The 16900-nt window shown below is 39.7% G+C and overlaps 1 protein-coding gene across 2 annotated transcripts in view; it reads right to left on the bottom strand.

Annotated features, from left to right (window-relative positions):
* AP3D1 (adaptor related protein complex 3 subunit delta 1) overlaps positions 1-16900 on the bottom strand; it is a 419857-nt gene that overhangs the window by 149063 nt on the left and 253894 nt on the right. For both annotated transcript variants that reach the window (XM_053703077.1, XM_053703078.1), the window contains one exon: positions 7004-7078. In XM_053703077.1, the coding sequence (XP_053559052.1) occupies positions 7004-7078 (75 nt within the window). The remainder of the gene's footprint in view (positions 1-7003; positions 7079-16900) is intronic.

The raw sequence follows: 16900 nt of genomic DNA, 5'->3' as shown, positions 1-16900 counted from the left end.
ATGGGTTGCGGGAGGTAACCTTGCTGTACAAAAATCTTTTTTTTTTTTTTTTTTAATTCTTTTTATTGAGAGCCAACACATGAGTACAGTAATCAACAATTCCACACAGTATCATGAAAGTTACATCCACAGATACAGTAGGTATATCATCCCCTGAGGGGCGATATTATTCAGGACATAACAAAGATTCAGTAGATTAATACATGACAGTTAAGATAATCCGGATGCTAATGACAATTGATATTTTTGGTATCTACATATGTTTAGCCCTCTCATTTTACATTTTCATCCCCAACTAGTCCCCGACCCCTCCCCCCAAACCCCAAAACACTAACCACCTTATATTATATTGAAGAGAGCTTGGGCATACATCATGTAAACATTTACATACAGGCAATTTGAAATTGTGTAAGAACACACTTAGTACAATCACAATAGGTATTGTAAGGAAAACAAATGATACTCAACAAATGAGCATGATAGACATGGATCACAGGAAAATAACCTTATGAGCTGGTTTGTTACATGTCTGTATACGACAATGAAGCTGGCTTCCATAACATGCAATATATTGGGTTATAATAAAAGAGTACATGAAGATTTATTCCAGACAGACATGACAAGTATCGACTGTACAGGTTCACCAAGATTTTCTCAGTATCTGCTACCCACGCACTCTTTTTTTTAATATTTTAAACTAAACTAAATCTAAAACAAAACTGTAGCTTAATATGATTAGTATGTATACCTGAATATGTTGCCCAGTACAATAAATCTAATTGAGTATGGTTGCAGGATGTAGAGACTCTATACTTAGCAAAGATATATGTAATTCGAACATATTTAGTGAGGGTCTAAATAGTTGGTCTAAGCAGTTGGCCACTCAGGTTTAATGTGGTTAATCATCACAGTAAATTGACTGCAACTGGGCGTTGCTGGTGAAGGCAGATTATGTTGTGACAATATGAACTGTTCAGCATAGCTACGTAACTTACCAATCTAAACTGAAAAAGCTAAACAGTACTGTAGCTGAATATGATTAGTATGTATACCTGAATATGTTGCCCAGCACACTAAATTAGATATGATTGCAGAGACTCTATACTTTGCACAGACATATGTGAGTCAAGTATGCTTTGCAGAGGTCATGTTATTAGCTGGCAGCATGATTTCCTGAGCAAATTACAATTGGTAAACTAGCTACCCTATATCTCATCTCCACGAACGAAGGCAAGTCTGAATAGAACCATGTTAACATAAGCCATGTAGTTATCGTAGGTGTTCAGATGTTAGTGAACAACAGTCACAGCAACAATAAAGATGCAGAAAGCTTTTGGCTCTACATTATAAAAGAGACATAATAAAAGTGATATCTCCAGGGATGGAAGCCACGTAAATGTTCCCAACATATATGGTCATTAATATGCTAATGTAACCTAAGCACAGTACTAGGGCTATATTTTGAACGTTATTCTATAGGTTAAGATCCTGTAGGAGAGATCTAGGGGGCTCCACTAATATAAGTTTGTTTCAATAATAACTGCTGAACCTATTCAGAGAGTCCCCGGCAGCCACACAGCAAATGTTTAATGTTAAGTAATCGGGTAGAAAGCTGTGGTACCATAGTCAAACACAACCCTCAACTAATGCACAGTTAGCAAGTCATCTCGGGTCGCACAAATCTAACAGGCTAGGGTAGGTTACGCAGCCATAGAGGAAACACTGATCATTACAGAATAGAGGGTTCAGGTTAGTGCTGTATGCGTTGGGATAGAGAGGCAACAAGACTCCCGTTGCCTATAAGTATGAGAATGCCTGACCCATCACAGCCAGCAAGCAAGGAGAAACAAAACTTTGTGCGGCATCTACATGCGTAACCAACAGGAGCACATTATGTAAGGCCAAAGAGACATAAAATAGATTTGTGACCATAGAACAAAAACAGTATGATCTTTAACAGCAATGTGCAGGACAGATAACACCACATATATTTATGTTTTCATAGATGCTACAACTAAAGCATTTCATAACTGGTACCATAGAGTCCTGTACGGTCATAGAATGTGTAATGTAGGTTGCAGATCTGCTGGAAATAGGTCTGCTAGTACCTGTCACTTATGAATAAGAAGCTGTGTTGTGGGCCGATTTTTAGCTGAAGTATTTAGCAGCCGGGGTGAGCCTCAGTTCATCACTAGAAAACCATAAAGTGGGGCAAAAACATAACTAAGTCAAACATTGAGAACCCTCAAGAGAAAAAAAACAGTAACATGCAAAGAACCATGGAGGGCATGATCCGCTTGCTGTACAAAGTTCCAAATCTACCTCCCTCCTATGCAATCATCCAGGATGACAGACAAACTGACTGTGGCTCCGCTACAGATGAATGGGGCTGAGGTAAGAAGCTAACCGACCCCAACACGGCAACTCCTGTGCGATGGGTGAACACTGCGATGTTGTGTTGGGTTGCGCCACAGCCGGGACCTGCTGCAGTTGCTGTTATCATTGGATGCCGCTTGTCGTTTGAAAAACTCAGGTCTGCTGGGTCCCGGCTTCCAGAATTGGGGCATTGGCAGAGTTATTCCAGGTGCTGGGGTTAGGTGCAGAGCAGAGGATTGCTGCCTTCGCCACTGAAGCACATTTCGCAGAAGTCCCGGCTGTTTAGGAGTCCCACCGAGACCCACCGCCAGAGTTGCAGCGAGCCTGGCCCTTGAGCCATAGCTATCATGTCGGTCCTCCGACACAGCGGCAGCAGCACACAGAACAGCAGGGGACTCAGCTGAAATGACAGCTGAGTAGGCGGTATTGTAAGTTAAAGCTAGGACGGTAGGCAGGCGAGCCGGGTAGTTCATTCCGTTTATCATTAGATGTGAAGTCTTGTAGCTGTCAGTAAAGGACAAGGAAGTGACCGTATGCACAACAGGTTCAATGGCTGGCCTCTCCTGATGCCCAGGCTGTACCCCATTTGACAGCATTGTGCATAAGTCAGCGCAGGATTGCAGGAGTCTTTCCAGTTTAGGTAAAAACACTGTTTTTAATCCCGCTAAGATGAGAGTTGCAGCAGAGCCTTCTTTGATGACTGATTTAGACATCGTTAATAAATAGGGACGTTGTTAACGAACAGGAACTTGGGTATATGTATATACAATGTGGCGGTAGTGTTCCCGCCACTTAGCCCGATGGCTTTATTCCTTAAAATGACAATCCGGGGTAGAAGAGATGTTGTTCCTTCTGTCTGCCAGGTATTCCCGGACAGCTTGCCTGTCAAGGGAGACGCAGATGGCGTGGATAGATGGCAGCAATATCAGAGTTATAAGTGTTATTCCTCAGAGCTGTTAAAGCTTGCATCCATCTTGTTGAGCCGCCCACCGGAAGTCCCGTACAAAAATCTTTTTAAGCAAACCCTCCAATTTTTTATCCATAGGATCTTTGAAAGCACAATTATCCTCGATAGGAATAGTAGTGCGCTTGTTTAGAGTAGAGACTGCCCCCTCGACCTTAGGGACTGTCTGCCATAAGTCCTTTCTGGGGTCGACCATAGGAAATAATTTCTTAAATATAGGAGGGGGGACAAAAGGTATGCCGGGCTTCTCCCACTCCTTATTCACTATGTCCGCCACCTGCTTGGGTATAGGAAAAGCGTCGGGGGGCACCGGAACCTCTAGGAACTTGTCCATCTTGCATAATTTTTCTGGAATGACCAGGTTGTCACAATCATCCAGAGTAGATAACACCTCCTTAAGCAGTGCGCGGAGATGCTCTAATTTAAATTTAAATGTCACAACATCAGGTTCAGCCTGTTGAGAAATTTTTCCTGAATCTGAAATTTCCCCATCTGACAAAACCTCCCTCATGGCCCCTTCAGATTGGTGTGAGGGTATGACAGAGCAATTATCATCAGCGCCCTCCTGCTCTTCAGTGTTTAAAACAGAGCAATCGCGCTTTCTCTGATATGCAGGCATTTTGGATAAAATATTTGCTATGGAGTTATCCATTACTGCCGTCAATTGCTGCATAGTAATAAGCATTGGCGCGCTAGAAGTACTAGGGGCCTCCTGCGTGGGCAAAACTGGCATAGACACAGAAGGAGATGATGTAGAACTATGTCAACTCCCTTCATCTGATGAAACATCTTGGGCAATACTGTCCTTACTTTGTTTGGACACTATGGCACAATTATCACATAATTTTGAAGGGGGAGACACATTGACTTTCATACATATAGAACATAGCTTATCTGAAGGCACAGACATGTTAAACAGGCTTAAACTTGTCAATAAAGCACAAAAACCGTTTTAAAACAAAACCGTTACTGTCTCTTTAAATTTTAAACAGAGCACACTTTATTACTGAATATGTGAAAAAGTATGAAGGAATTGTTCAAAATTTACCAAAATTTCACCACAGTGTCTTAAAGCATTCAAAGTATTTAAAATAACGAAACCGGAGCCGGTTACAGTTTTAACCCCTCTACAGTCCCAGCTACAGCCTTTGCTGCGACTCTACCAAACCCAGGGGGGAATACGATACCAAAAGAAGCCTTCTAGGAACTTTTCCAACTACTTTCAGATCCTCACACATGCATCTGCATGTCTTGCTCTCAAAAGTAACTGCGCAGTAATGGCGCGAAAATGAGGCTCAGCCTACAACTGGGAAGGCCCTTCCTGACTGGAAAGGTGTCTAACACAGTGCCTGACGTTAAAAAACGTTCCCCAAGTTTATAAGTGTGAATAACAAGCATAAACATGTATAAAATGCCCAAATAAAGCAATCGATTTTGCCCAAAAAGTGTCTACCAGTTTTATAGCCCATATTAAGCCCTTTATTCTATTTGAGACTAAGAAAATGGCTTACTGGTCCCCATGAGGGGAAATGACAGCCTTCCAGCATTACACAGTCTTGTTAGAAATATGGCTAGTCATACCTTAAGCAGAAAAGTCTGCTAACTGTTTCCCCCAACTGAAGTTACTTCATCTCAACAGTCCTATGTGGAAACAGCAAACGATTTTAGTTACTGTCTGCTAAAATCATCTTCCTCTCAAACAGAAATCTTCATCTTTTTCTGTTCAGAGTAAATAGTACATACCAGCACTATTTTAAAATAACAAACTCTTGACCATCTCCGTGGAGATGTTGCCTGTGCAACGGCAAAGAGAATGACTGGGGTGGGCGGAGCCTAGGAGGGACTATATGGCCAGCTTTGCTGGGACTCTTTGCCATTTCCTGTTGGGGAAGAGATATTCCCACAAGTAAGGATGACGCCGTGGACCGGACACACCAATGTTGGAGAAATGGACTCATGGAACAAATTGAGAAGCTGAGAAGCTATAGGACTAAGGGTTGTATATAAGAGCGGTGATATGAAATCCAATTCTCTCGTCTCCCAAGCTACTGTCTTGTCCCCACTGCAATCCACCATGAATGCCTCTACCAGGCTCATCAACCTTGTGCATTGCTCCACATCTGTTGCACTTCTGTGGCAACTCCTCCGTTGGCTTCCCTTAAAGGGACAGTCAACACCAGAATTTTTGATGTTTAAAAAGATAGATTATCCCTTTATTATCCATTTCCCAGTTTTGCATAACCAACATAGTTATATTAATACACTTTTTACCTCTGTGATTACCTTGTATCTAAGCATCTGCTAACTGCCCCTTATTTAAGTTCTTTTGACAGACTTGCATTTTAGCCTATCAGTGCTTACTCCTAGGTAACTTCACGTGCGTGAGCTCAATATCATCTATGACACACATGAACTAACACCCTCTAGTGGTGAAAAACTGTCAAAATGCATTCACCTAAGAGGCGGCCTTCAAGGTCTAAGAAATTAGAATATGAGCCTACCTAGGTTTAGCTTTCAACTAAGAATACCAAAAGAACAAAGCAAAATTGGTAATAAAAGTAAATTGAAAAGTTGTTTATAATTACATGCCCTATTTGAATCATGAAAGTTTTTTTTTTGGACTTGATTGTCCCTTTAAGCTCAAGAATAATATTCAAAAAGTTGACCCTAACAAACAAAGCCTCACTGTACCCTCCTATATTTCTGCCCCTGTCTGCAAATACTACCCTGCCCACAACTTCTCATATCTCAAGGCTTTTCTAGAACTGCACCTAATATATGGAATCCCTTGCCTAACTCAGTCAGACTTGCCACTAGTCTCCAAAGCTTCAAGCATTCCTTAAAAATACATATGTTCAAGGATGCATACAACTTACTTTAAGAAGTCTCTCCTGTTTCTGTTCTCTCTACCTTAAAGGGACACTAAACCCAAATGTTTTCTTTCGTGATTCAGATAGAGCATGACATTTTAAACAACTTTCTAATTTACTCCTATTATCAAATTTTCTTCATTCTCTTGGTATCTTTATTTAAAATGCAAGAATGTAAGTTTGGATGCCGACCCATTTTTGGTGAACAACCTGGGTTGTCCTTGCTGATTGGTGGATAAATTAATCCACCAATAAAAAAGTGCTGTCCAGAGTTCTGATTAAAAAAAAAGCTTAGATGCCTTTTTCAAATAAAGATAGCAAGAGAACGAAGAAAAATTGATAATAGGAGTAAATTAGAAAGTTGCTTAAAATGGCATGCTCTATCTGAATCACGAAAGAAAAAATTTGGGTTCAGTGTCCCTTTAAGTTCCCCAATTACTTCCTTTAGAATGTAAGCTCACAAGTCCACCTGTCCTGTTCATATGTAAAGATGACCCTTTATAATTTATGTAAATGTATTCTGATTATTGTACTTCACAAATGTATACTTTAATGTTACACAGCACTGCTTAATATGTTGGCTCTTTATAAAATAATAAAAATAATAATAATAATAATATGTATAAATATTTTAGGGCAAATAATCTTGCAAGAAAGCAGTGACAGCTACAGGTGAGGTATAGTGCTTTGGACTGGTTAAAAATTATTAATTAATTCCCAATAGTTATGGAGTAGGGGATCTTATAATATTGCTGTGGAAGGTACCAGACAGGTCTACAGCAAGTCATTTTACCTTTTCCTCCTCTTCTTCCCCTGCAATCTCTTCCTTCTTGTGCTCCTCAACACCAGTGGTTACTGCAGGCTGGCTCTGAGTGAGAAATAAGAAACTTTTTGAATAAAGGAAACATTTTTATCAGACTTTATAGGAGCTGCAATACAGATTTTGAAATAGAAAAAACAACAACATGGAAGACACTCTTTATTGGAACATAATTTATAATTTCTTCATGTCAATATTAACATTATAGCAACTAGATCATCATGTACTATTACATATTAAACACAAACCAGAGGATATTAGTGAAACACTTTTTGCTTGACACATCTCCCGAAGACTGAGAGGGAAATATCCAACCCCTATATTTGAACCTTCCTACTTGTGTAGCATTTCACACACAATAAAGCACCTATTTGGAGCAAAAAAGTGAAGGTGAAAAGGAAATTATCTACATGCAAAAACACAACACCATACCTTGCTCCAAGCCATATATTCTTCTTTAAGTAAAGGAATTGATTTAAGAGTAAAAATAAATGTTTTTCTATTACTCACTTGAAGAATCATAGTAGAATAGGTGGGTCAGTACCAAAACTGAACCATATGAAGGCTAGGGAAGAAAATATCTTCCTAGAATGAAGGAAACTGACATTAAATTGATGTTTTCTAATCAGCACTCTAGCTGTACGGCACTTTTTTGCAGCAAGAGCGCCAACTGGAGAATAGTTCAAATTGTTAACTCACAAAAAACAAATTTTTGCTTACCTGATAAATTTATTTATTTCCGGACATGGAGAGACAACGTCATTCCAATTACTAGTGGGATATTCAACTCCTGGCCAAAGAGCACCCCAGCAAAGCTGTTAAGTGTAACTGTCTTACCCATAACCCCCGGCCATACAGCCGAAGGAAATGGAAAAGGAAGAAAAACACAAGGGTGAAAAAGGTGCCTGAGGTTAACTAAAAAAAACTGCCGAATTATAATGAAAAAAAGGGAGGTGCATTGGACTCTCCATGTCCGGAAAGAAAGAAATTTATCAGGTAAGCATAAAATTTGTTTTCTTTCCTATGACATGGAGAAGTCCACGACATCATTCCAATTACTAGTGGTAACCAATACTCAAGCTAGAGGACATGGAATGAATGGGGGGGAGAAAAAAAGGCAGGAGGACCTAAACAGAAGGCACTACTGCTTGAAGAAACTTTCTCCCAAAAGGAGCCTTGGCCGAAGCAAACAAATCAAATTTGTAAAATATGGAAAAATGATGTAGAGAGGACCAAGTTGCCGCCTTGCAAATCTTATCCACAGAAGCTTTATTTTTGAAAGCCCAAGAAAAGGAGACAACCCTAGTGGAATGAGCGGTAATTCTCTCAGGAGGCTGCTGTCCAGCAGTCTCATAAGCAAAACGAATCAAACTTCTCAACCAGAGAGACAGAGAAGTAGACCCTTACGCTTTCCAGAAAAAAACAACAAACAGGGCAGAAGATTGATTAAATTCTTTAGTAGCTTTATGCAAAAGGCTAAAGAAGGATTAGGACAAAAAGAAGGAACAATCATTTCCTGATCAATGTTTCAATCTGATACCACCTTAGGGAAAAACCCCAATTTAGTACAAAGGACCGCCTTATCAACATGAAAAATAAGGTACAGGGAATCACACTGCAGAGCTAAAAGCTCAGACACTCTGTGAGCGGAAGAAATGGTAACAAGAAACAAAACCTTCCAGGATAACAGTTTTATATCAACATGCATTGGCTCAAACGGAGCCTGCTGCAAAACTTTAAGAACTAAATTAAGGCTCCAGAGGGGAGCAACAGATTTAAACACAGACCTGATTCTAACCAGGGCATGTACAAAGGCTTGAACATCTGGTAAGTCTGCCATACATTTGTGCAGAAGGATAGATAACGCAGAAATCTGACCCTTTAGGGTACTGACCGATAAACCCTTATCCAGGTCATCCTGAAGAAAAGACAAAATCCGGGTAAATCCTCAACTGGCTCCAGGAGAACCCTTTGGATTCACACCAATAAAGATATTTACGCCATATCTTATGGTAACTCTTGCGAGTAACCGGTTTTCGAGCCTGAATCATAGTTTCAATGACCACTTCAGAAAAAGACATAATTTATGTAAGAACTTACCTGATAAATTAATTTCTTTCATAATGGCAAGAGTCCATGAGCTAGTGACGTATGGGATATACATTCCTACCAGGAGGGGTCAAATTTTACCAAAACTCAAATGCCTATAAATACAACTCCCACCACACATATACTTCAGTTTAATGTATAGCCAAGTAGTGAGGTGTAAAAAGGAGTAAAAAAAACATACAAAAAAGAGGAACTGGAAAATAATATTGTGCTTTTATACAAAAAAATATAAACACCTAAAACAGGGTGGGGCTCATGGACTCTTGCCATTATGAAAGAAATTAATTTATCAGGTAAGTTCTTACATAAATTATGTTTACTTTCATGTAAATGGCAAGAGTCCATGAGCTAGTGACGTATTGGATAAAATACTCAAGATGTGGAAGTCCACAGAAGAGTCACTGAGAGAGAGGGATACAATAAAAACAGCTATTTCCGCTGAGAAATTAAATCCACAACATAAGTTCTTATAAACAGAAGAATCAAACTGAAACAGCTGCCTGAAGAACTTTTCTACCAAAGACTGCTTCAGAAGAAGCAAATGCATCAAAATGGTAAAATTTAGTAAATGTATGCAAAGAAGACCAAGTTGCTGCTTTGCAAATCTGATCAACTGAAGCTTCATTCTTAAAAGCCCACGAAGTGGCAACTGATCTAGTAGAATGAGCTGTAATTCTCTGAGGCGGAGACTGTCCCGCCTACAAATAAGCCTTGTGAATCAAAAGCTTTAACAAAGATGCCAAAGAAATGGCAGAGGCTTTCTGACCTTTCCTAGAATCAGAAAAGACAACAAATAGACTAGAAGTCTTCCTGAAATCCTTAGTAGCCTCCACATAGTATTTCAAAGCTCTTACCACATCCAAAGAATGTAACGTAATGTAATGTAAATTCAAGAGAATTCTTAGGATTCGGACACAAAGAAGAAAACATAATTTATGTAAGAACTTACCTGATAAATTAATTTCTTTCATATTAGCAAGAGTCCATGAGCTAGTGACGTATGGGATATACATTCCTACCAGGAGGGGCAAAGTTTCCCAAACCTCAAAATGCCTATAAATACACCCCTCACCACACCCACAATTCAGTTTAACGAATAGCCAAGAAGTGGGGTGATAAAAAAGTGCGAAAGCATATAAAATAAGGAATTGGAATAATTGTGCTTTATACAAAAAAATCATAACCACCACAAAAAAGGGCGGGCCTCATGGACTCTTGCTAATATGAAAGAAATGAATTTATCAGGTAAGTTCTTACATAAATTATGTTTTCTTTCATGTAATTAGCAAGAGTCCATGAGCTAGTGACGTATGGGATAATGATTACCCAAGATGTGGATCTTTCCACACAAGAGTCACTAGAGAGGGAGGGATAAAATAAAGACAGCCAATTCCTGCTGAAAATAATCCACACCCAAAATAAAGTTTAATGAAAAAACATAAGCAGAAGATTCAAACTGAAACCGCTGCCTGAAGTACTTTTCTACCAAAAACTGCTTCAGAAGAAGAAAAAACATCAAAATGGTAGAATTTAGTAAAAGTATGCAAAGAGGACCAAGTTGCTGCTTTGCAAATCTGATCAACCGAAGCTTCATTCCTAAACGCCCAGGAAGTAGAAACTGACCTAGTAGAATGAGCTGTAATCCTTTGAGGCGGAGTTTTACCCGACTCAACATAGGCAAGATGAATTAAAGATTTCAACCAAGATGCCAAAGAAATGGCAGAAGCTTTCTGGCCTTTTCTAGAACCGGAAAAGATGACAAATAGACTAGAAGTCTTTCGGAAAGATTTAGTAGCTTCAACATAATATTTCAAAGCTCTAACAACATCCAAAGAATGCAACGATTTCTCCTTAGAATTCTTAGGATTAGGACATAATGAAGGAACCACAATTTCTCTACTAATGTTGTTGGAATTCACAACTTTAGGTAAAAATTCAAAAGAAGTTCGCAACACCGCCTTATCCTGATGAAAAATCAGAAAAGGAGACTCACAAGAAAGAGCAGATAATTCAGAAACTCTTCTGGCAGAAGAGATGGCCAAAAGGAACAAAACTTTCCAAGAAAGTAATTTAATGTCCAATGAATGCATAGGTTCAAATGGAGGAGCTTGAAGAGCCCCCAGAACTAAATTCAAACTCCAAGGAGGAGAAATTGACTTAATGACAGGTTTTATACGAACCAAAGCTTGTACAAAACAATGAATATCAGGAAGAATAGCAATCTTTCTGTGAAAAAGAACAGAAAGAGCAGAGATTTGTCCTTTCAAGGAACTTGCGGACAAACCCTTATCTAAACCATCCTGAAGAAACTGTAATATTCTCGGTATTCTAAAAGAATGCCAAGAAAAATGATGAGAAAGACACCAAGAAATATAAGTCTTCCAGACTCTATAATATATCTCTCTAGATACAGATTTACGAGCCTGTAACATAGTATTAATCACAGAGTCAGAGAAACCTCTTTGACCAAGAATCAAGCGTTCAATCTCCATACCTTTAAATTTAAGGATTTGAGATCCTGATGGAAAAAAGGACCTTGAGACAGAAGGTCTGGTCTTAACGGAAGAGTCCACGGTTGGCAAGAGGCCATCCGGACAAGATCCGCATACCAAAACCTGTGAGGCCATGCCGGAGCTACCAGCAGAACAAACGAGCATTCCTTCAGAATCTTGGAGATTACTCTTGGAAGAAGAACTAGAGGCGGAAAGATATAGGCAGGATGATACTTCCAAGGAAGTGATAATGCATCCACTGCCTCCGCCTGAGGATCCCGGGATCTGGACAGATACCTGGGAAGTCTCTTGTTTAGATGAGACGCCATCAGATCTATTTCTGGAAGTTCCCACATTTGAACAATTTGAAGAAATACCTCTGGGTGAAGAGACCATTCGCCCGGATGCAACGTTTGGCGACTGAGATAATCCGCTTCCCAATTGTCTATACCTGGGATATGAACCGCAGAGATTAGACAGGAGCTGGATTCCGCCCAAACCAAAATTCGAGATACTTCTTTCATAGCCAGAGGACTGTGAGTCCCTCCTTGATGATTGATGTATGCCACAGTTGTGACATTGTCTGTCTGAAAACAAATGAACGATTCTCTCTTCAGAAGAGGCCAAAACTGAAGAGCTCTGAAAATTGCACGGAGTTCCAAAATATTGATCGGTAATCTTACCTCCTGAGATTCCCAAACTCCTTGTGCCGTCAGAGATCCCCACACAGCTCCCCAACCTGTGAGACTTGCATCTGTTGAAATTACAGTCCAGGTCGGAAGCACAAAAGAAGCCCCCTGAATTAAACGATGGTGATCTGTCCACCACGTTAGAGAGTGTCGAACAATCGGTTTTAAAGATATTAATTGAGATATCTTTGTGTAATCCTTGCACCATTGATTCAGCATACAGAGCTGAAGAGGTCGCATGTGAAAACGAGCAAAGGGGATCGCGTCCGATGCAGCAGTCATAAGACCTAGAATTTCCATGCATAAGGCTACCGAAGGGAATGATTGTGACTGAAGGTTTCGACAAGCTGCAATCAATTTTAGACGTCTCTTGTCTGTTAAAGACAGAGTCATGGACACTGAATCTATCTGGAAACCCAGAAAGGTTACCCTTGTCTGAGGAATCAAAGAACTTTTTGGTAAATTGATCCTCCAACCATGATCTTGAAGAAACAACACAAGTCGATTCGTATGAGATTCTGCTAAATGTAAAGACTGAGCAAGTACCAAGATATCGTCCAAATAAGGAAATACCACAATACCCTGTTCTCTGATTACAGACAGAAGGGCACCGAGAACCTTTGAAAAAATTCTTGGAGCTGTAGCTAGGCCAAACGGTAGAGCCACAAACTGGTAATGCTTGTCCAGAAAAGAGAATCTCAGGAACTGATAGTGATCTGGATGAATCGGAATATGCAGATATGCATCCTGTAAATCTATTGTGGACATATAATTCCCTTGCTGAACAAAAGGCAAGATAGTCCTTACAGTTACCATCTTGAACGTTGGTATCCTTACATAATGATTCAATATTTTTAGATCCAGAACTGGTCTGAAGGAATTCTCCTTCTTTGGTACAATGAAGAGATTTGAATAAAACCCCATCCCCTGTTCCGGAACTGGAACTGGCATAATTACTCCAGCCAACTCTAGATCTGAAACACAATTCAGAAATGCTTGAGCTTTCACTGGATTTACTGGGACACGGGAAAGAAAAAATCTCTTTGCAGGAGGTCTCATCTTGAAACCAATTCTGTACCCTTCTGAAACAATGTTCTGAATCCAAAGATTGTGAACAGAATTGATCCAAATTTCTTTGAAAAAACGTAACCTGCCCCCTACCAGCTGAGCTGGAATGAGGGCCGCACCTTCATGTGGACTTAGAAGCAGGCTTTGCCTTTCTAGCAGGCTTGGATTTATTCCAGACTGGAGATGGTTTCCAAACTGAAACTGCTCCTGAGGACGAAGGATCAGGCTTTTGTTCTTTGTTGAAACGAAAGGAACGAAAACGATTATTAGCCCTGTTTTTACCTTTAGATTTTTTATCCTGTGGTAAAAAAGTTCCTTTCCCACCAGTAACAGTTGAGATAATAGAATCCAACTGAGAACCAAATAATTTGTTACCCTGGAAAGAAATGGAAAGTAGGGTTGATTTAGAAGCCATATCAGCATTCCAAGTCTTAAGCCATAAAGCTCTTCTAGCTAAAATAGCTAGAGACATAAACCTGACATCAACTCTAATAATATCAAAAATGGCATCACAAATAAAATTATTAGCATGCTGAAGAAGAATAATAATATCATGAGAATCATGATTTGCTACTTGTTGCGCTAAAGTTTCCAACCAAAAAGTTGAAGCTGCAGCAACATCAGCTAATGATATAGCAGGCCTAAGAAGATTACCTGAACACAGATAAGCTTTTCTTAGAAAGGATTCAATTTTCCTATCTAAAGGATCTTTAAACGAAGTACCATCTGACGTAGGAATGGTAGTACGTTTAGCAAGGGTAGAAATAGCCCCATCAACTTTAGGGATTTTGTCCCAAAATTCTAACCTGTCAGACGGTACAGGATATAATTGCTTAAAACGTTTAGAAGGAGTAAATGAATTACCCAATTTATCCCATTCTTTGGAAATTACTGCAGAAATAGCATTAGGAACAGGAAAAACTTCTGGAATAACCACAGGAGATTTAAATACCTTATCTAAACGTTTAGAATTAGTATCAAGAGGACCAGAATCCTCTATTTCTAAAGCAATTAATACTTCTTTAAGTAAGGAACGAATAAATTCCATTTTAAATAAATATGAGGATTTATCAGCATCAATCTCTGAAACAGAATCCTCTGAACCAGAAGAGTCATCAGAATCAGAATGATGATGTTCATTTAAAAATTCATCTGTAGGGAGAGAAGTTTTAAAAGATTTTTTACGTTTACTAGAAGGAGAAATAACAGACATAGCCTTCTTGATGGATTCAGAAACAAAATCTCTTATGTTATCAGGAACATTCTGCACCTTAGATGTTGAAGGAACTGCAACAGACAATGGTACATTACTAAAGGAAATATTATCTGCATTAACAAGTTTGTCATGACAATTAATACAAACAACAGCCGGAGGAATAGCTACCAAAAGTTTACAGCAGATACACTTAGCTTTGGTAGATCCAGCACTAGACAGCGATTTTCCTGTAGTATCTTCTGACTCAGATGCAACGTGAGACATCTTGCAATATGTAAGAGAAAAAACAACATATAAAGCAAAATAGATCAAATTCCTTATATGACAGGAATTTCAGGAATGGGAAAAAATGCCAAAGAACAAGCTTCTAGCAACCAGAAGCAATGAAAAATGAGACTTAAATAATGTGGAGACAAAAGCGACGCCCATATTTTTTAGCGCCAAATCCACATTATTTGGCGCCTAAATGCTTTTGGCGCCAAAATGACGCCACATCCGGAACGCCGACATTTTTGGCGCAAAATAACGTCAAAAAATGACGCAACTTCCGGCGACACGTATGACGCCGGAAACGGAAAATAATTTTTGCGCCAAAAAAGTCCGCGCCAAGAATGACGCAATAAAATGAAGCATTTTCAGCCCCCGCGAGCCTAACAGCCCACAGGGAAAAAAAGAGTCAAATTTTTAAAGGTAAGAGAAAATGAATAATTCAAATGCATAATCCCAAATATGAAACTGACTGTCTGAAAAATAAGGAAAGTTGAACATTCTGAGTCAAGGCAAATAAATGTTTGAATACATATATTTAGAACTTTATAAACAAAGTGCCCAACCATAGCTTAGAGTGTCACAGAAAATAAGATTTACTTACCCCAGGACACTCATCTACATGTTTGTAGAAAGCCAAACCAGTACTGAAACGAGAATCAGTAGAGGTAATAGTATATATGAGAGTATATTGTCGATCTGAAAAGGGAGGTAAGAAATGAATCTCTACGACCGATAACAGAGAACCTATGAAATAGACCCCGTAGAAGGAGATCACTGCATTCAAATAGGCAATACTCTCCTCACATCCCTCTGACATTCACTGCACGCTGAGAGGAAAACCGGGCTCCAACTTGCTGCGGAGCGCATATCAACGTAGAATCTAGCACAAACTTACTTCACCACCTCCATCGGAGGCAAAGTTTGTAAAACTGAATTGTGGGTGTGGTGAGGGGTGTATTTATAGGCATTTTGAGGTTTGGGAAACTTTGCCCCTCCTGGTAGGAATGTATATCCCATACGTCACTAGCTCATGGACTCTTGCTAATTACATGAAAGAAACAACAATTTCTCTACTAATGTTGTTAGAATTCACAACCTTAGGAAGAAATTTAAATGAAGTCCGCAAAACAGCTTTATCCTGATGGAAAATCAGAAAAGGAGAATCACAAGAGGGCAGATGATTCAGAAACTCTTCTAGCAGAAGAGATAGCCAAAAGGAAAACAGAATTTATGCTTACCTGATAAATTACTTTCTCCAACGGTGTGTCCGGTCCACGGCGTCATCCTTACTTGTGGGATATTCTCTTCCCCAACAGGAAATGGCAAAGAGCCCAGCAAAGCTGGTCACATGATCCCTCCTAGGCTCCGCCTACCCCAGTCATTCGACCGACGTACAGGAGGAAATATGCATAGGAGAAACCATATGATACCGTGGTGACTGTAGTTAGAAAAAATAATTCATCAGACCTGATTAAAAAAACCAGGGCGGGCCGTGGACCGGACACACCGTTGGAGAAAGTAATTTATCAGGTAAGCATAAATTCTGTTTTCTCCAACATAGGTGTGTCCGGTCCACGGCGTCATCCTTACTTGTGGGAACCAATACCAAAGCTTTAGGACACGGATGAAGGGAGGGAGCAAATCAGGTCACCTAAATGGAAGGCACCACGGCTTGCAAAACCTTTCTCCCAAAAATAGCCTCTGAAGAAGCAAAAGTATCAAATTTGTAAAATTTGGCAAAAGTGTGCAGTGAAGACCAAGTCGCTGCCTTACATATCTGGTCAACAGAAGCCTCGTTCTTGAAGGCCCATGTGGAAGCCACAGCCCTAGTGGAATGAGCTGTGATTCTTTCAGGAGGCTGCCGTCCGGCAGTCTCATAAGCCAATCGGATAATGCTTTTAAGCCAAAAAGAAAGAGAGGTAGAAGTTGCCTTTTGACCTCTCCTTTTACCAGAATAAACAACAAACAAAGAAGATGTTTGTCTGAAATCTTTAGTGGCCTCTAAATAAAATTTTAGAGCACGGAC

The sequence above is a fragment of the Bombina bombina genome, chromosome 2, assembly GCF_027579735.1.
Source record: "Bombina bombina isolate aBomBom1 chromosome 2, aBomBom1.pri, whole genome shotgun sequence".
Classification (NCBI taxonomy): domain Eukaryota; kingdom Metazoa; phylum Chordata; class Amphibia; order Anura; family Bombinatoridae; genus Bombina; species Bombina bombina.
This window is presented reverse-complemented; position numbering and strand designations above follow the sequence as displayed.